General features: G+C 36.6%; 3 protein-coding genes across 3 annotated transcripts in view; 2 read left to right on the forward strand and 1 right to left on the reverse strand.

Annotated features, from left to right (window-relative positions):
* The first annotated feature begins 2,260 nt into the window (after positions 1-2,260).
* On the forward strand, positions 2,261-10,772 carry LOC107554962 (creatine kinase U-type, mitochondrial-like). Its single transcript, XM_016237644.1, has 10 exons — positions 2,261-2,421; positions 4,157-4,353; positions 5,038-5,236; positions 5,331-5,426; positions 6,566-6,787; positions 6,861-6,946; positions 8,531-8,654; positions 8,992-9,126; positions 9,247-9,372; positions 10,340-10,772. The coding sequence occupies exons 2-10, from the start codon at positions 4,202-4,204 to the stop codon at positions 10,451-10,453; spliced, it is 1,254 nt and encodes a 417-aa protein (XP_016093130.1). The 5' UTR covers positions 2,261-2,421; positions 4,157-4,201; the 3' UTR covers positions 10,454-10,772.
* Positions 10,773-10,950: 178 nt separating this feature from the next.
* LOC107554935 (cation channel sperm-associated protein 2-like) lies at positions 10,951-16,683 on the reverse strand. The gene is made up of 10 exons (XM_016237598.1): positions 16,665-16,683; positions 16,303-16,473; positions 16,133-16,201; positions 15,855-16,027; positions 13,809-13,970; positions 13,605-13,729; positions 13,342-13,517; positions 12,965-13,061; positions 11,754-12,022; positions 10,951-11,551 (listed from the first exon to the last, which is right to left on the reverse strand). Exons 1-10 carry the CDS (start codon positions 16,681-16,683, stop codon positions 11,520-11,522), a joined length of 1,293 nt encoding a protein of 430 aa, XP_016093084.1. The 3' UTR covers positions 10,951-11,519.
* Positions 16,684-18,340: 1,657 nt separating this feature from the next.
* The window catches only part of LOC107554937 (protein disulfide-isomerase A3-like), a 5,766-nt gene continuing 3,140 nt past the window's right edge, over positions 18,341-20,966 (forward strand). Inside the window, exons 1-7 of the mRNA XM_016237599.1 lie at positions 18,341-18,399; positions 18,937-19,015; positions 19,597-19,714; positions 19,798-19,905; positions 20,029-20,158; positions 20,257-20,373; positions 20,521-20,646. Of these exons, the coding sequence (XP_016093085.1) occupies positions 18,341-18,399; positions 18,937-19,015; positions 19,597-19,714; positions 19,798-19,905; positions 20,029-20,158; positions 20,257-20,373; positions 20,521-20,646 (737 nt within the window). The remainder of the gene's footprint in view (positions 18,400-18,936; positions 19,016-19,596; positions 19,715-19,797; positions 19,906-20,028; positions 20,159-20,256; positions 20,374-20,520; positions 20,647-20,966) is intronic.

The raw sequence follows: 20,966 nt of genomic DNA on the forward strand, positions 1-20,966 counted from the left end.
GCTTGTGTATGACTTTATGATTTAAATATAGCTATGATAGTGGTGTTTGTTTTATTTCCAGAAGATTTCAGACTATCATTAAAGTAATACAATGTTTGAAGAAAGATCTGTTTACAGGAAACTCGCCTGTTGTTTAGACTAAATACAGAGAGACAGAAATCATGTGTCTCCTGAGATTAATGTTGCACCATTTAACAGCTTTTTGTAGCAACAGGTTGGATTCTCATTGCTAGAAAATGCTAACTTCTAACAGATTTAAGACTGACATTTTTTCACTGACTGATCCATAAATCTCTAAATTGTGAGGTGGCTGTGTAAATAGATAGTAGCTGTCACTATAAGGCTGTCATCAACCTTTGTTGAATGTACTGACCTTCATTTTAAATGAAATCATGGCTAAAAGATGAGTCTCAGACAAGAGCCCTCCTGTCACGAATTCGGTTCATGGACTTCCGTTTATTCACCACCAGATGTCACACTTTCCATTACATTGACTCTCCCACTACACAAACTGTTGCATAGCACCCCGGACTACATATCCCATCATTCTTTGCACGATTTGCACACTGCACTGATTGCACACAGCTGTTTCTAATCACCTCACTCACTATATAACACCCACTCTAACCACATTTCTCTGCTGAGTATTGTTTAGCGTTTTTCACTCCCCTAGTGTTAGCTGCCTTACCTAGCCATTCTGTGTTTTCTGTTTTAGTCTCGTGTTTTGTCCTGCGTTTAGCACTCCCCAAGTGTTAGCTGCATTACAGAGTCTAGTGTCTTGTTTTCTCTGTCTAGCCTTGTCTGATTCCCCGTGTTCTGATCACTGCCTGTTTACCTGGATTATCTCTCGAGTCTCGCCCTGTTGGATACTGTTTGGACCTGCCTGGATCTTTGCCTTGTACCTTGACTATCCCTCTTGCCTTGCCATCTATATACCTGTTTGCCATTGTTCGACCCTGCCTGTTACGACCATGTCTCTGTCTTCTGCTAAATAAAAGCTTGCATATGGATCCGCATGTCTCACGTCTTGTCAGCCACGTAACACCTCCAAAAAAGAAGCTTAACAATATATATTGTTGGTTCTGTAATTAGGTGAACCATTCTGTCTACCAGAATGAATGTTCTTCTTAATCATTCTACATTAATAATTAATTCATGTAAAGGAATAGATTATAATAGCTTTATAATAGCTTTATATAAAATTAAAATCAAAACAATAAAATCAAAGTCGACGGACAGCTGCTTCAACTTTTATTCATGTTTGTATGAACAATTTTTCATGTTTGTATATAGCAGAATAATTCCACCAGAGGGAGCAGTGATACAGTATATATACAGAATACAGCAATATACAGTGTGTACACATTTTAAATCTATTATTTGGTCACTTGAAGTGAGGTACAATTGTTTTTAGTTATTTTAGTTTCTTGTTGTTTTGTTTTTTGAGTTTGTGATTGTAACTGCTGCCTGTTCTTGGCCAGAAATTTTTTTCTGGCTAAATAAAGGTTAAATAAATTATATATATATATATATATATACAATGAAAGTTTATATACAATTGATAGTACTTCTTTCAGTAATATATAATCGTTTCTTTTGTAATAGTTTTAGATAAATCAAATGTGACAGATCAAATCAAACTACTTCAATGCCTACTAATGTCGTTTTATATTAGCTATAGATTTTACCTAAAGAACTATTCGTACAATAAGTGAAACGAGTAAGAAATTAGAACTTTAATGCAACTCTTGCATGACTAATTTGGCCTGGTTAAAAGGATAAGTACAGAACAAAAAGAAAATATATAGATTTTTTTTAGCTGTTCTGAAAAAATGATATATATAATTCTTGCTTTGACTGTATTAGTAGTTTCCATTTTTGCTTCCCAACAAGACTTCAGGGCAAACAGTTGAGCAACTAGACATTAATCAGTTATTAAACAATACAGAAGATAAAGACAATAATGGCCTTAAGCTGAATCTTGTTTTGTTACCTTTTTACATAGTGTGGATTTTCTTTGTTACATTGTTTAGTTGATTTTAACGACATCAATGTAATAGTGTTGTAAGGTAGGCTGTAAAGACACCGTCGTCCCAGTGACCTTTGAACTGATCGTGGGTTTATTATCTCATTCCCAGCTCTGATCACACCGGACACAGGTAAGGAAACCAGTTGTGATTTTGTTCCCAGGACACATTAGCCAGCATTAGCCAGCCAATGAATGAATGGCACAGTGCTCCTTGAGTGTTACAGTGGCAGGTCAGACAAAAGGAAGTCTTAACCACGCCATGGCACTGTAATAAAGAAGGACACACCTATTTCTGCTCTGCTGCATTGAAGAAAGTAAAAGCTTTGCCCTTGTACCTGGTTCCTACTGTACTTCAGAAGATAAGACCAACTTCGGCGGATTAAAAGTATCTGGTAAGCTTTAAAATTTCATTTCAAATATGCAAGCAGTGTAATGTATCATTCATTTTGAAGCGCCGCTAGAGTACTTTTACATTTGATGAATGACATACTTGTTCAAACATTACATGTTTGCACTGCATTTCAATGGAAATATGCCTGTTTTATAGAAAGTCTGCAATTCACTCAGTAGCATTTCTGCCTTGCATGATTTAAACACTGATTTAATCTCACAATAACGACCAGCTTGCTGTACAAAACAGTAAGGGATTATTATACAGGCTTTAGTTTGTTTTGCCTACGGTAATTCTCTTGTTTATTTCACATGATTTCTGCATAGTATCCTAGGGGAGCGGTTTAAACTAGGGGTTTTCATCCCAACTAAAACCAGTAAATGCTATGAACTTGTCTCAATGGTTAGGCCTAAAGCAGGCTTATGAAGAGTTTAGGTTAACCCATTTGTTCACAAATGTTTTGCAGTTTACATGAGCACATACGAAACGAACAGCATGTCATTTTTTTAAGACAATGGAATTACAATATGTGGCTTAAGAGTTGTCAGACTGGTCATAAATCTGACAGCTGACAAGTGATCATGACAGAGAATCTTAATATCATATTAATAACTGACCCTTTAATATTATAGCAAATATGATCCTATATATCTATATCTGTGCTTCCTTTATTGTGGTCTTGAGACAGAGGTCATATACAGTATCTGGTCAGGTGACTTACAGCACATTTTTGTACATGCTGTTAAAAATATATGCACTTTTACTTATATTTAAAATAGCTACAACTTGTTTCAGACCCTTCAAACTGAAAAGCAATTTGAATCACAAATGTGAAATGCTGGGTTAAATGGGTTAAATTCTTTAGCATGTGTGTGTAAAACTTATTGAAGGTGATAGGCCTACATGACCGACGACCATCATAAACGAACAACGCGGGCCACGCGGCTCAAATGCGTAATATTCACAATATAGCACAGTATTGAATGTCTTGCTTTTTAAAATTAAGATATAGACTATAAGATTATAAACTATAACATGGACACGTTTTTTTAAACGATATTTTCTAATATCTTCTAATAGTCCTTGCCAGAACTAGGAACCATCCGTTTTTTGATGTAGCCTATTATAGCATTTTTAACCTTCTTAGTTTCACTTAAAGACACAAAGTTAACTTGTAAGGCTCCTGCAGTGCAATTAAACTACTCATAGTATCATACCACAGAAAGAAAGAAAAATCTCAACCTAGGCCTATATCTAAATAACCATATAATTTATGTAACGGGGTCACTCATCATGCAGTCCCTAGCGCGCATGCGCGTGCTGCAGACGGGCGTGTGTTGGCTCACAGGTAAAGCTGAACCAACAGGCTTCAAAGTCACGTACAAGGTTTAAATGAGCTGTCAGTGTCAGTTGCTTCACGGTTAACAACACATTTATTGCTCCCTTTTGGTACTACCTTAAAAACCCATTAAGACATTGATCAAATGTAACCACAACGGGACCCTAATGAAATATCCTAAGTGTAAGGATATTCAAGTTTGTTGACTGGTTTACTGTAAGGGCTGGGAGAAGCTGGGGGAGAATCTGAATCATCTCGTCCTGTGCTGCTGCTGCTTGTGGAGGGGAGGAGGGTGATCAGACGGCTGTTGTGTTGGGAGAAGGGCAGATATCCGCAGCATTCCCCTGCATCCTCCAGTAATCCCAGTGTCTCTCCTTCTGTCTGTCCATTCTCCAAGTCCACCTTCATCTGGAGAGACCTCGTCTGCTTCTATAGGGTTCAAATGGCCAGCAGCTTCGCACGGATTTTGTCCAGTAAAAGGAAGGTGGGGATCTTGTCGTTGGTCGGTGCTGGATCTCTGACCGTGGGATTCTTCCTGAATAGAGAGCAGCATGTCAATGCAGGAGCGCACGTCCGGAGAATCTATCCTGCTAGGTAACTACAGCCATACCCGTGTTTTATAACGACAACATCTTACATAAAACAATGAAATATTGTGAGAGAATGCCAAACAAACCATGCATTGTATTGCACAAATGCCTAAGTGGGCGTCAAATATGTTCATTCATATATGAGTCAGGAATGATTCAGTTCCACGGTCGCGTAGCGATAAATACGCATTATATTATATTATATCATACCTTTTAAATTGTGTATTCTATATTGTAGATCTAATTGTTTCGTTTAGATCTTTTAAATAAAATGATGATGAATGCAAATTAATTTATTTGTTTGCATGCATTAATTAACATCATAATTCACATGTTGTCTTAAAAATGCACATGTAGTGGTTGAACGTTGGCTGTGTCAAAAAACACGAGACAGACCGCGTCTTAGGTTTTAACGCGTACAGAACGCGGCTATGACATTCTAGAACGCCGTTTTTTGTTAGCAGCTCAAAAGGTTTTGAACGCGTTCGGAACGCGGTTATGACGCTCAAAGCGCTGCTTTAATAGGGAGCTCACTAGGATCTGACGCGTAGACTACAGAACGCGGGTTTGACGCTCAAAAACTCCTGTTTTGACAGTCAGGCCCAACAACTGTCTTGGTAGACAGCTTGTTTGGTTTTGAGACACAGCCATTGCCCTTGATTTTCAGCTTAGTTCCTTTTCCCAACAGTGCTGAATATCCAGATTTGCGAAAGCACAATAACTGTATGGCCAGTCACCTGACTCCTGCTGTATATGCCAAGCTGTGTGATAAAACCACTCCGAATGGTTACACTTTGGACCTGGCTATCCAAACTGGTGTGGACAACCCAGGCCACCCCTTTATTAAGACAGTAGGAATGGTGGCTGGAGATGAGGAGTCATATGAGGTGAGAGGATATTATATAGGCCTATCACACATTTGGCATATTAAGAGGTTAGCATTTTTGGAGCACAAAAGTACATCAAATATGTTTTGTGCAGGTCTTTGCTGACATCTTTAATTCAGTCATCAAAGAAAGGCACAATGGTTATGACCCCTGCAACATGAAGCATCCCACTGACCTGGATTCCAGTAAGGTAAGAGGAAATGTTTTAGTTACAAGTAGGCTACAACACGGACAGTAGTGGTGTTTCTTGAACTGTGGGCACTTTTATTTCCCAAAAGTCTTGGAATGCCTTCATAATTCATTTTTTATACTTTTCAAATGTGTTTTTTAAAGTAGGTTTTATAGATATTTGTAAATATATTTATAGATGTTTTATGGTTTTAACCATGTCACAGACTCAGACATTGTTACACATGTTAAGAGTATTTATTTTAGTAATAACAGTTATGTAAGTACAAGCAACTAACACAGTACATGTTGTTAATTAATTACTTAGAAATCATTTGTGTAATTACACTGTAACAAGGGCACAAATCTATCTATCTATCTATCTATCTATCTATCTATCTATCTATCTATCTATCTATCTATCTATCTATCTATCTATCTGTCTATCTATTCAAAATGATAGTGAAATTATGTTTTATTATATCAAAAACAAAGATATATTATTTAATTGTGGGTATTTAGGAATCATAAAATGCTAGCCATGGAATAAGCCTGGGAAGTCACCAGTTTTTTTCAAAAAAAAAAAAAAGTTGGCATGAAATAAACATTCACCTTATCTGTTTTCCAAATGCATCTTATTGTAAACAATTCATCTATGATCTTCTGGTGAAAATGACCTACAATCAAGGAAACATATTTATTTTTGTTCATTTTAAATGTAAAAGCTAAATTTTACATTTCGGTTTTAAATGCTTTGGTTTTTTAAAAATGTAATACTCAGTTTTGTTTAGTCTAAGAAAAAAATACATTTGTAATTCAACTTTAAAACGTAATTTAAAAAACTGCACATAGTTACATAATTATTTTCTAAGGTTTATGTTTTGGCATTTTTAGCCTTTATTTGGATAGCACAGTTAATTAACTTGAAGCAAAGTGGGAGAGAGAAGGGGGTGGGGGATCAGGAAAGGTCCATGAGCCAGGACTCGAACTTGGGAAGCGTGAAGCACAACAGCACTATATATCTGTGAACTGCCACGAGGCTATTGGGGCCAACATTTTGCCATTCTTTTAAAATTTTTTAACTGGAAAGGCAGGCCACAAACACAAGCCTTACAGTTTCAAGTTACTTCCATTATGTTCATCCTAATTTCATCCCATCAGATACGGGGAGGCCAATTCGATGTGAAGTATGTGCTGTCGTCTCGAGTCAGGACAGGTAGGAGCATCCGAGGCCTGAGTCTTCCCCCGGCCTGCACCCGCGCTGAGCGCAGAGAGGTGGAGAGGGTCGTGATTGATGCCTTGGCAGGCCTAAAAGGGGATCTGGCTGGAAAATACTACAGCCTCACTCTGATGAACGAACAAGAGCAGCAGCAGCTCATTGATGTGGGTATATTCATAAATGTGATGATATGTAACTCAATAAGTTTTCATGCTGACCTTTCATTTTGCTATATAGGATCACTTCCTGTTTGATAAGCCTGTGTCACCCCTGTTGACATGTGCAGGCATGGCTCGCGACTGGCCCGACGCAAGAGGCATCTGGTGAGTTTAACCTCAGTGAGGAGTTGAGTGGTTTGATGGCGAAAGATGTCCTCTGACAGGACTGCGTTTCATCCAGAAATAGTCTGAAACAGCCATGTGCTGTGGTTTGATATCGATCACGGAGTGCACCCATGGCTCACTTACATCTCCTGCATTATTCATCCTCTTTTTTCTCTTCTTCCTTCTGCCTGCAAGGGAAAGTGTGCCAGTGTTGCCAGACTCAATTTGGAAATTAACTTTGATTTAATACCCTGATGGTTTTCGAGCTAACAAAGCACTTCTGATGCCATTTGAGACTAAAAGTGAGAATGAATGTAATAAGGTCAAGGGTAACTAGGTTTGGGAAATGAGAACAGATTCTTATTTTAAAAATAAAAGAACCATTTTGCCGATGTGGATGTATTGGCATATTAAATTACGCAACAAGCGTGAAACATAAAGCACAACTATTGTAGTCCAACTGAATGACTCTTATCAGTTGGTTGTTTTAGTAAATGAAAACTATGCAGTGCAGTCAGTGCCATCCAATTCCCGAACAAATGACTCTAAATCAATCCTTTTTACTGAATCAAAAACATACAGCTCAACCAATGGAGTCAGATTCTCATACAAATGACTGAGTCGGGTCCTTTTTTTTTACAGAATCAGAAATATACATCGCAACCACTGTAGTCCAATTCCAGATTAAATGCCCCTGAGACGATCCTTTTGGCTAAATAAAAAAAAACATACAGCACAAGCTGTGCAGTCTGATTTCCAAGCATATGACTCCAATGAATCTGTCCTTTTTACTGAATCCAAAACATGCAATGCAGCCAGTGGAGTCCACTTCCCAAACAAATGTTTAAAAAAAAAAAAAAGTGTTTCTTTTTGCAGAATTAAAAACATACAGCGCAACCAGTGTAATCTGATTCCCCAACGAATGGCTTTAATGATTCCGTCCTTTTTACAGAATGAGAAACATATACAGCGCAATCAGTGGAGTCCGATTCTCCAATGAATGACTGACTCAGTTGTTGTTAGAAAATAAGAAATGTACAGTGCAAACTAAAATAGACTCCAGATCAAATGCCTCTGAGACGATCCTTTTGACTGAATCGAAAACATACAGCACAAGCAGTGTAGTCCAATTCCCAAATGAGTCTTTCCTTTATATTAAATCATATTGTTCATGTGGTAATGTGTAGCAAAAGATACACATTTTATCAGTAGTATTTTATAAATAGGAATGAATTTAATGTTTTTCAAAATTGTTTCAATATTATTGTTTACTATACTGTACGGGCATGTCACCTTTTAAAAAGAATGAAAAGTCATTAATCATTTCTTTTTTATGCAGTGCAATTTCCATATTTATGCAATGCAATTTAAGTTAAAAAATTGTTAATTTAATTGTTCTTTCAGTTAGTATAAGAACTCTTCTCACTGAATATTCAAATCTCAGTGTCACCCACTATTTTGTTTATGCACATGGTGGAGATCTCTTCCAAAAATTGTTGTCTTCACATGCATATATTTACAGGCCAAAGACATTGGCCTCAATATTTCTGCAGAAGATAATAATGAGACGCCTTTCAATTCCAGGCACAACAATGAGAAAACCTTCTTGGTGTGGGTCAACGAGGAAGACCACACTCGTGTGATCTCCATGGAGAAGGGGGGCAACATGAAGAGGGTCTTTGAGCGTTTCTGCAAGGGTCTCCAAGAGGTGAGGTCATGCATGTGTATTGTGTAGTATGTGGCTCTCAGTCACTGTTAAAACTGCACAAGCATCCATTATTTATCCAGCAGAGATGCTGCAGCTGTGCTTATTGCAGCTCAGAGCAATGCCCTTTTGTGGACATACAGTTGTAAATATATCGTCCTGCCAGACGGGCATCTGTGTGTAATTATGTGTGTGGGTCAGTCTTAGACTGTTGCTCATTCTAAAAGGGAATCATAAATATATGTCGTATGTTTTATTTTTGAGCAGCTTTTTAATTGTTCTTAGTTAAAACAGATCACTCTTGTTATCTTTCTCACAAGACTCTCTCTCTGTCCCTCAGGTTGAGAGACTAATACAGGAGAAGGGTTGGGAATTCATGTGGAACGAGCACCTGGGTTACATTCTCACCTGTCCGTCAAACCTGGGCACAGGGCTACGAGCTGGCGTCCATGTTACTCTTCCTCGCCTCAGCAAGGTCCTTGCTGTAGAAATACACTATAAACTTATGTCATGTTAACAATTTTGCACCTTGTTTGTCACATGCATGGTGGTAATATTAATGCATTTCGATATTTATGTTCACTTTTTCTTGCAGGACCCTCGTTTCCCTAAGATCCTGGATAACCTGCGACTCCAGAAAAGGGGGACTGGAGGAGTGGACACCGCAGCTGTTGGAAACACTTTTGATATTTCCAATCTGGACAGGCTGGGCCAATCAGAGGTGAGTGGTGGTGTAAAAAAAAAAAAAATATATATATATATATACAGTATATATATATATATATATTTAAGTAAAAAAAAATAGATAATGATATTCAAGTTCTTCACTACTTTGTCTAAATAAATTCAAAATAAAACACTAAAAAACAAAAACATTTTAAATGTTACAAGTAAATTTAGGCATCACAACATTATATAATGTACAGTATGAAAAATGGATTTTGTGAGAGATATTATATTATATTTAACTGTGTTATCAAATTATTAGTGCCTTAAAGTGAGTGTGAGATGAAGGTTTAATATACACACAGATACACACACACCTGCCATAGGCCATTGACGTGAGAAAAATTACCGGCCGTAAATATTTTTATATTTATATGTCATATCTGTATGTGCATTATTTCATTAAAATGAGGCGGAAAATTGGGAAAACAGATTGCAATTTATTATAATTATTATTAATTTCTATTGTTATTTAATCAAATTATAAAAATTAATGAATAAAGTAATATCAATATATCACTCTACTATTACTGAACTGCAAAGTATTTCATCATTTTAATTTATGTAGATTTTTGTGAGAAGCATCTTTTACTGTGAACTGTGAAAAGATAACAGCACTTCACACAGCACATCAGATTACATATTTGTATAATTACAATGCAGTCTTTGTGATTTCATAATCACGCTAAACCATATTGCATTTTCAGGCATTGTTCAAATTAATAAAAAAAGTTACCGGCCAACTGGAGAATAACAGTGTTTCAAATACTTGCCAAAGATGATTTTTAGTCGTATTTCACATTTGGCGAGTGTTCATTTCAGGCCATGGGTACCGATATATTGTGGTAAGTAAATGATGATAGAATTGTTATTTTTGGGTGAACTGTTTTTTTAAAAATGTAAAAAAAAAAATTTTTTTATTACCTCACCATAACTTTTTGTCTCTATCAATGTGTGCTCAGGTCCAGCTGGTTCAGACTGTGATAGATGGAGTGAACTATCTCATCGAATGCGAGAAGAAACTGGAGAGAGGCCAAGACATCAAAATCCCCGCCCCCATCAGCCAGTTTAAATAGACTGGCAGTCTTGGTTAGCTCCTCCCTTCTCCTGACTCCTCCCTCTTGTGTGTTCCTTCCTCCTTCAATATTCCGCTGATACTGATCCATAAGCATGCCTCTGTGTTCCGCCAGACAAACCACACTCCAGTATAAAACAGGAGTGACTGTATCGTACATCATGATTGTGTTCATGTGGCGCTATTGATTTGTCACATTGTAACTGACTTGATTGTGTTGCAATAATACTATAATAGCCATTTTCAAGATTTGCCTCAGGTGTCAGAGAATTAAACAGATGTTTTTGCTGAACGTTGACAATATAAATTGCTGAAGGGTCTCGGAGAGTGTTTTATTGTACATTTTACTGTTGTTTTACATGAAGTAGGCGAAAAGCAAAACTATCACTGAAATAATTCACATTAAAGGTGCTCAGTCATGTTGCACTGGGAGTTGTCTTGTACTGACGCCTAGTGGTGTGGATGAAGCATTGCAGAAACGCTTTATTTGCAGTCAGCCATGATTAATTGATTCCATAAGTTCAAGTCCAGCTGGTCATGTGATTTCAAAATGACGCCCCCATTAAGTGACCCAGTCCATGTAAAATAAAGTCAGGGTTATATATCGGCGTACTGCCCACTAGACTTTCGGCGTCGATGCCAAGGTGGCTTTTGAGAGTTCAATGCTCAAAGTCACTTTTGCTAATTGGGTAGAATCTGAGGTGGAGTCACAAGGCTTGCACATCGCATTATGTTAGAAAACGTAAATTAAAAATGTAGTCAGACAGACAGATTGATAGAATGACAGATTGATAGATTTAATAGAATTCATTAAAAACAGTCAATTGCCAACAAGCAGGTATCATTACAATATATCATAAAGATGAAAAGGTTTATTATCTTACCAATACAAATGTTACTAATGTCTACTGATGTCATTTTAGAAAGTATTTAAACTATATACATTTTATTAGAAATGAGTGTAAACTGTGTGAAAAAAAAACACACATCTAAGTCCCCCATCCAGTGTTTGTGACGGAGAACAGAAGTCACCGAGTTGGTTTGCTGATGCATTCTTCTTACTTTTCTCAGCATTCATGCAGGTTAAGGAAAGCCTGAACTGTCACAACAGATAAAAAGTAATTAATGACTTTTGTTATATTATATTAAATTATGACTAAGTAAAAAGAGGAAATCACAAAGGGGGTTAAATGTTTTGCAGCATTGTATGATTGTATGAAAATACTCTATCCAGACTGGATCAAATATAATGTTGCCGTTGCAATTCGCTTATCATGAAAACGCTTGGTGTTCATACCCACCTAATATATCCTGGAGCCGGTCCATCTCCTCTAGGTTGCGCTGGAGCTTTTCCATCAGCTCGAAGTACCTGTGGAGATTGTCTTCACGCCAGCACTCTGTCTCACAGTCGTCCTGAAACTCAGCAGCCTGAATAAACGCTTCCAGACCCATGTCCCACTCCAGCTCATGTCTCGAGGTATGGCCGTCCAAATTAACATTTGGACTTGGTTGTTCTTCCTCATCTTTGACAGGTTTGTGGTCCTTCAGTTGGTTTGTTTGGCTTATCGCCCTGAAATCACAAATTGAATGTTTTAACATAGGGGTGGGCGATATGACCAAAATCTTATATCACCATACGAGTCATTTTATTTCACAATAACGATATATACTACAATAAAGTTATTTTTGCTTTAAATAAGGTCTTTATGATATAAAACATTTTGATAACAGAAATGTCATAATTCTTGTCACCAGTGTCAATATTACAAAAACCGAATACTAGCCTAAATTGAAAAACAAAACAAAATTCAAGCTCACTGAAGAAAAGTAAACAGTAAGAAATTAAATAAGAATAAGAAGCTAATTACAAGCAATAGGACAAATAACTAAAGAAATAAGAAATACGTACACTATATAAAGTAATCAAATGTATAAAAATACTGCTGTGTAAATTAAACATATATTTCTTCTCATGAAAGTTACAAAAGTGATTTAGTCAAGAGCAGTGAGAGATTTCTCTCTTTTGTTTACTGATTAACATGAATGACAGACAGCAGGAACATTAGACTGCTGTCACTTTAAGAGCTGCCCAGATCCAATATACTGTTACACATGTTTCCTTTCTCAGCTGTTTGCTTTCACTTAAGACCTAAATTACTGTGTTTATGTGTCTTTATTTAACTGTCCAAGGCCTATAAAGTGCGTGCATATAGAGAAATGAGTTCTCTTTCGCTGCTCATTGCGTTTCAACGGCTTAAAATCACTTGTTTTTAAACCGCAATGCTTGAAAACGCGTGCAAACTAAATGTTTTCGTGACCACATAGCACAGTGATGTCACGCGAGTGTGTAACCGTGATAGAAACAATAGTCCAAAATCTCTTATCAGTTGACAAATTTCTACCAGTTAATTGTGTCTTCCGGTATATTGCCCACCCTTGTTTTAATATGTTTAACAAGCCAACATAAACTACATGCATCTAGTAAATCAAAACATATTATTTGTTCACCTACCCCATATGACTTGCTTTGAACATCTCTGCTCTGCGCAGGATTTGCAATTGCTGCACCTCTTTGGAGAGATTGTTACGAATTTCCTGAAAGTCATCAACTGTGGAAATAAAGGAAACAGATGAAATTTTACAGTTAAGAATATACATATACTACCATTCAAAAGTTTAGAGTCGGTAGGGCTTCTGGACAACCTTTTTTTGTGTTAGAATTTTTTTATAGAGGAAAACATTTTTGGGAAGAAATATACCCAGAAAGGCACTAAAACACAATTAATTATTTTCACCTTGATCTGGGTGTAATTTTGTGTATCATGCAATAAAGAAAATCGCTGGGTTTAGAACAATCAATATTTCTTTATATATTGTAAGAATACTTACTTATAAGGGTCATAAAAACACAGGTCATCAAGGCTCCAAAAACAAACCACACCATAATGAACAATCCACAGAGTTGATGGTTCAGCTCTGGAACTCTCTGAATGTCTTTTAGTAAATCAAGCCAGTGCTCGAAGGTAAAAATACTGAAGAGTGTGATGAACGCACTGGATAAATCTCTAAAAAAGAAGACAAGCACATCCATTAAGAACAACCCACACCTTGTTCATAAACTGTTCAAGTTTTCACAATGAAAATGCCCTCACTTGAAATCCTTCTTGTAGAGCAGACCTTCAACGTTGGAGTCAGTGTATTTTTCGAACAGAACTACTCCAAACACAGCAAAAACTAAAAAGCTCATTACCAACACTGGAAATATCAACTTCACGGTCTGTTGAAAGTAGTTAGCATTGTTAGTTTTAATGGAACATTGTTTCTTACACAGTACAGGCTTATGGATAATTGCATACCCCACATGCATGGTAGATTATCTGCAACATAAGACGAATATCCTGGAATCTGGAAACGATCTTCAAACATCGGAGGACGCGAAACTGGACGAGAAGTTTCACAAATTTTTGCGATATTAACGCACCTCTGAAGGTCTCGGGGACAATCGCTGGAAGAACAGGCTAACAGAAAAAAAATGTTACATGGGGTGTCATGTTGTCAAGTTGTTGACCACATGTACTTCAATTGATAGCACGTGATTACAGTTTGATTGATAAAAAAACAACATCTCTTTTCTTTTTTAAATGATCAGAATTGAGGGTACAGTGAGGAACTCACTATTGAAGTGAATGGGGTCCATTTTTGGAGGATTTAAAAGCAGAAATGTGAGGATTATTATCTTATAAAAGCACACATTAATTCTTCTGTTTTTGGTTTTATTTAAGCTGTAAAGCTGTTCAAGTAATATTTCATTTAAAGAAACAGTTCACCCAGGCCATCCAAGATATAAAGGAGTTGTTTCTTAATCCATAGTTTTCAGTAAAGGAAAAAAAAACTTTAATTATGTATTTTTCTTCTTTTTTTTTTTTCTTTTTTTTTTTTTAGAGATATAACCATTTAAAGGAACACTCCACTATTTTTGAAAATAGGCTCATTTTCCAACTCCCCTAGAGTTAAACAGTTGAGTTTTACCATTTTCGAATCCATTCAGCCGATCTCCGGGTCTGGCGGTAGCACTTTTAGCTGTAGCTTAGCATAGATCATTGAATCTGATTAGACCGTTAGCATCTCGCTCAAAAATGACCAAAGAGTTTCGTTTCGAGGCCATATCGGCCTAGAAAATCGCAGCTTTTCATTTTCCGTCGGTCTTAGTACACGTTGTAACTACAGAAGAGTCAAGTTTTAAATCAGAAAAATATAGAAACACTTTGGTCATTTAAATTACACCATACACCTTTCAGTGAACTGTGGTTTTACACATGATTTTTTTTTTACTTAGATTTGTCTGAAATTACTTCTGCAAAATACATTTAGCCTCTTACCTGTCTCTCACATGCACTTTTAGGATTGAATTTTGTTGGTAAATTTGAATATGCATGCACAAAGATGTAACTGACATAACAAATAAACTATATCTAATGAACTACAGCCCAAAAGGGTGGAGAGTCAAACTGTCTAAATTTGAAAACAAAAAAAGAGGAGAAGTCTACATTTCACTCTGCTGCCACCCTATTGATGAAGCATGGCAGATTCAGATGGTGAGCATCTTTTTCATCTGAAAGTGAAAGTTTATTAAAGTAAAATGAATCAATTAATTAACTAATTAATATATTTTGTTTGAAAACTTGGACTGTTTTTGAGTAGCATGATTTACAAGTTGAAATTACAAGTCATTAGTCATTAACGGAGTTAATTCTGGTAATTATCATTTTATTTTTTCTTATAAATTTCATATAATGATATATTGAAATAAAATTTCAATGAATATTGAAAAAAACATTTCTTTTCCCACATCACAGAGGTTTTGCTGTAATTCTTGTCAAATTTAAAATGTCAAAGAATTTCTCTTTTTTTTTTATTAATGAAAAGGAGGTAAATGTAGTAAATAACAATAAACAAGGTAACATTCAAAACTTTGACATTTTTGCACAATAAATAATTAACAAGATGTTACTGATCAGATGTGGTTTTAGTTGAAAAATATTACGTTATGACTGTTTCATAAGCTCACGTTTCAGTGGGTCAAAATTAACCCGAGAATGTGCATATAGTTTTTTAAAGCTATAGGACAGGAGGGTTAATGTTTGACAGTGTTGCAAACGATGGAACTTTACTATAACTTTACAAAGATTATAGCAATTTTTCATGCAAAAATTACACTAACACAGATACATGTTTGCGTCTTGTGGCTATATTATTGAAACACAAATATAGCTTTTATTGAGAATTTTACGGATTACAAATCAACCCAATTCACTTCCACTGTAAGTGTCTCACTGTAACCCAGACTAAAGAAGACAAAGCACAAATTAAATTAATATCGCTTCATTTTTAAGCATTCATACCATCAGAGTCACAGCAAAATCAAAGACGTTCCATGGACTTTTCCAAAACAGCCAGAAATCGTCCAGCCACTTCAGGATGATTTCTAAAACGTAAACTTGTAGTATAGACCAGTTCAGTAGTTGTAGAACCACCAAAAGGATGTCTATGCTTGGATCCTTATAGTCATGAAACTCTGAATATTCAAACAGAGATTGCTCATGAGTGATTTACATATTGGTCTTCTTCTTTAACCAATAATACGGACCAACTTAAAAATCGTGAGCTAATGACCTCTCACCTGCTTCTACTGATAGTAAAGAAACATTCAAAATGACAAGGACAAGCATAAGAGCTTTAAACAGACTACCTAATATATTTACGTTAAGGAGAGTACACAATTTAAAAACTGTGCTGCCTTGAACTTGCTTTTTTTTTGGAACACAAGATCTCTTATGTATAAAAGGATACTCTCTAAGATCCAGTGTGTAAACATATTCAGAGGAGGGTATCTGGAATGGCGGTTCAGCACACGGTTCAGTCTGCGTTGCTCCAGGGTAATGCTGTCTTTTCTGTGGCGACTGATTTCAAACCTCACCAAGTGATTATATTCATTCTCCAGACTGGTGTATCGCTCCAGATCTAAGACACAAATATGCAGAAAACATTTTTTAATCATTATTTTCTTTGTTCTTTCCAGCTGCTATTGTAATACCCCTTGAAAGTGAACCCTGTTACCATCATATTAATCAGCTTGTCATAATGGCAACTTGTCATTATCATGACATCATCATCCCCTTTTTTATCACTTTTTTATGTTAACTTATTCTAACTTGTGAACCCTGTTACCATTATGTCTTACAGTTCACAACTGATAATTAAATAGTAGTAATCTGTAAAAATAGAAGTAATTCTCTAAATTTGAAGAAGCACACACAATGTCAGTTTAAAGCGTAAAACCTTGTTACCTGAGGGCAAATATATATAGTGATGTTACGTTCAACACCGAAGCTTCGAAGCTTGAATAAAAAACAAGACATTTCACATTGAAGCACTGTATCGGAGCTTGGTTCGTTTTGAGAAAAGCACGTGATCTATGACATCCGAAGCTTCGTTCGAGTGAAAACCACGTGACTGCTTCAGCGTCTGGTTCAAACCACAAACCTGGGGCAAGTTCAAGCGCAAACCGGTGTGCACCGTTTTGTTACGGTTTTCGGTTTGAACGACATGTTTCCTGGAAACGGTGTGCAACGGGGTTTGAGATATGTTTTCTCTTGTTTGGTGGGTGTGTAAAACATGTCAGCCCAATCAGCAGCAACATGTATATAAACCACGCGGTATTAAATAGAAAGCTTGCACAATGTAATTAACATCCAAATAAATACACAAGAGCAAGAATATTGTTTGCACATGTTTATTTACATTGAAGGCAAAATAACTGAAATAATAAGAGCACAAGTATAGATCTGGAACTCACATTAAAACATTTGGTGCATTGGCGCTTACTCGAGATAATTATGAATAATTATAAATGTAATTATTAAGGTTTTTTTCTAGATATCAATCATATAATGTAGTATTAGGGAACTGCGTGCATGATAGCGGCGTTGAATAACAATACAAAGCTAGTTTGCTAAAGCGAAAGTAACTGCACTAGCTGCTTTTTTAGTCAAGTTAGAAGTACTCTATACAAGGTTGTGAGATGCTAATAAAGAATCGGGGAATGTAGATGGAGTGATTAAGACTTTTAAACGCTCGCTGGGATCAGAATGAATCCATGCAACTCCATAGTCGTGGTACATTAAAACATTTGGTGCATTGGCGCTTACTCGAGATAATTATGAATAATTATAAATGTAATTATTAAGGTTTTTTTCTAGATATCAATCATATAATGTAGTATTAGGGAACTGCGTGCATGATAGCGGCGTTGAATAACAATACAAAACTAGTTTGCTAAAGCGAAAGTAACTGCACTAGCTGCTTTTTTAGTCAAGTTCGAAGTACTCTATGCAAGGTTGTGAGATGCTAATAAAGAATCGGGGAATGTAGATGGAGTGATTAAGACTTTTAAACGCTCGCTGGGATCAGAATGAATCCATGCAACTCCATAGTCGTGGAGGAAACTAATTATATCAGTCACTTCCTGTTTGTAGCTTTTCCTCTTATTTGCGAATGCTATGTAGTGGATTAGTTGCCTGTCAGTCGCTCACATTCTGCATAACGCCTCGTAATGTGTTCTGTGAGTGTGAGGCGAAAGAAAGTCGTACAGGTTTGAGTCCACATGAGACTGAGTAACTGATGATGAATTCTTATTTTTTTAGGTCAACTGTCTCTTTAAGAACTTGCACTCTGCACATGAAGGCCAGCATTAGTTGTTCGTTCTCTGTGAAATTTGATTTTTAGAGCAATTTGCAGGTTTACAGAATTAAACCTCAAAGTGTGTCGAAACAGATTCAGTGTTTGTCTTAAGTCGCGGCTATAGAACGTTTATCAGATAGAAACGCAGATGAGGGCGGTAACAAGGAGGTTCGGAGGTTCGGAGATTGAAGTCTCTGCGGAGCAAAAGTGGGCGTTCTGACTCTGGGTGTTTTCAAACTGATGGGTTTTTCTAAATGATGCAATGAAAATGATCCCCCTTTCCTAACCCCACCCCTAAACCTACCCGTCACTACGACTTCAGCCAGTCAGGTAACATGGTCGAAAACGCCCCTCTGTTTTGGTCTCGCCCACCGATCTGGTAACGCCCATTACTTTCCTGCAGAGGTTCGGCGGCCCTCCGTTGTAACGTTTCGATTGGTCGATGAAGTTTCGCTGGCCGTGTGTGATTGGATGACGCACGATTCCGTAGTTCAGCGTTACTGACTAACTTCAGACTAATTTATCAAAATGACTTACCCTGCCTCAGATTTGATAGGTAGTTCAGGGGTAATTTACCTAAACAAAAACAAATATTGGCATTTCCTGAGCTTCATATTTATTTTTTGTTGTTGTTATAAGGATATTCTAGTTCGAATAAAAGTCAGAAATCCGCCAATCTGTCATGAGTGTATAGTAGACCAACTTTGCAAAGTAATAAACCTCATGTGTCATCTTCACTTTTAGGTGTGGCCATTGCAAACATCTTGCTCCAGAGTATGAGGCAGCTGCCACTCGACTAAAAGGCATCGTCCCACTTGCTAAGGTATTATCAAACCCTGCACATTTACCTGGAAATCATTTTACATGGTCTCATTATAGACTTTCATATTTTTCAGAGTGCACTTAATTGTACTTAATGTGCTCTTGTAGTGTACAGAGAACAATATTAATAAAATTAAAAAAACACTTAAGTGTATTTAAAGAAAGATAACGTTTCTTAAATTTAAGTTCACTTTTTTTTTTTAAATGCTCTTTTTAGTAATGCCACAATATAACTTCACCCCCAAAATGAAAATTCTGTCATCTACTCTCCCAAAAGTTGTTACCGAACAACTGCTGGTATCTATTGACTTCCATCGTATGGGGGGTCAAAGGCTACCAGCAACTGTTTGGTAACCAAATACTTTAGGGTGAGTAACTTTTTGAGTGAACTGTTCCTTTAATTGCAAATATCATGCAAAAGTCACTAAAAACATTGCATTAATTTCACACTTATACTCGCACAGCATATTCTTTTATTATTTGCGTATGCTAAAAGTATACTGTAGTGCACTCTCTTTTCACAAGGGTTGACTTGGGTCTGGTGGAGGATTGCTCTTAATGTTCTTCTCTAATATGATCTAGGTGGACTGTACCGCCAGTTCCAGCGTGTGCGGCAAATATGGCGTGAGCGGATACCCAACCCTGAAGATTTTCAGAGATGGAGAGGATTCTGGTAGCTACGACGGTCCCAGGACAGCAGGTGTGTTCTTGTATCTTGTGTGATGCCATATGTAGTTTCTTTATCAGATATTAATGCCTTCTGTATCTTCTTTAATCCAACAGATGGAATTGTTAGCCACCTGAAGAAGCAGGCAGGTCCATCCTCAGTGGAGCTCAAAAGTGAGGCTGAATTTCAGAAGTTCATTGGGGACCGTGATGCCAGTGTTGTGGGTAAGTGATGGTATTGTACAGTAATGTTTACTATCTCACATTAGACCTGATTGTACTGTATTACTTTTTTTTTGCATCAGTGCTCTTGACTATATTATATGTAATTGTTATCCGTGTGTCCAGGGTTCTTCGCTGATGGAGGAAGTGCTGCTCAGGGAGAGTTCCTGAAGGCTGCCAGCGCTTTAAGAGAGTCCTACCGTTTCGCCTACACTAATGTAGAGGACTTATTGAAGAAGCATGATGTTGATGGAGAGTATGTGGCATTTTTCTGTTCCTAGTGATTTTGGTTTCAGTTTTGCAGAGAAATTCATCCCATTTCTAATATTCTGTTTTTTTTAATGTGTGTTGCAGGGGCATTATTTTGTTTCGACCACCTCATCTCGGCAACAAATTTGAAGACGGCAGTGTGAAATTCACTGAGGACAAATTCACAAGTGCAAAGATCAAGAAGTTCATTCAGGATAACATGTATGTTTTAGCTTATGATCACTGTTAAAATGAGTGAAATAGGGCACTCGTTGCTAATATCTGCATTCTGTTTACTATTAGTTTATCTGATGTGTGGTTTGGTGGTTGAATATGTAATATTAAAGTCTTTTTTCCCCCATATGACAGTTTTGGCATCTGTCCCCACATGAATGATGACAACAAAGACCAGCTGAAAGGCAAAGACTTGTTGGTGGCCTACTATGATGTGGATTATGAGAAGAACCCCAAGGGTTCAAACTACTGGAGGAACAGGTAGAACTATTTTGTGAATTTGTTTGTTCAGGGACAGTTCAATTTATGTATATAAAAGTGGCATTTATTTTCAGTAGATTTCAAGTACTATGGAAATATGGAAGTTGCAAGGTTTTATTTATGTGTACATACAAAAAAAATCTCTGTATATATACACATACATACTATTTTATATATATATAAAATTCTTAGATTTTTTTTAAAAAATTTAATATTTTGCAACTTTTCCGTAGTGGGCAAGAAAACGAATAAACATAAAATTTTAAATAAACTGATTATTGAGATATATATATATATATATATATATATATATATATATA

This window comes from Sinocyclocheilus grahami, unplaced genomic scaffold (assembly GCF_001515645.1).
Source record: "Sinocyclocheilus grahami isolate Dianchi unplaced genomic scaffold, SAMN03320097.WGS_v1.1 scaffold520.1, whole genome shotgun sequence".
NCBI lineage: Eukaryota > Metazoa > Chordata > Actinopteri > Cypriniformes > Cyprinidae > Sinocyclocheilus > Sinocyclocheilus grahami.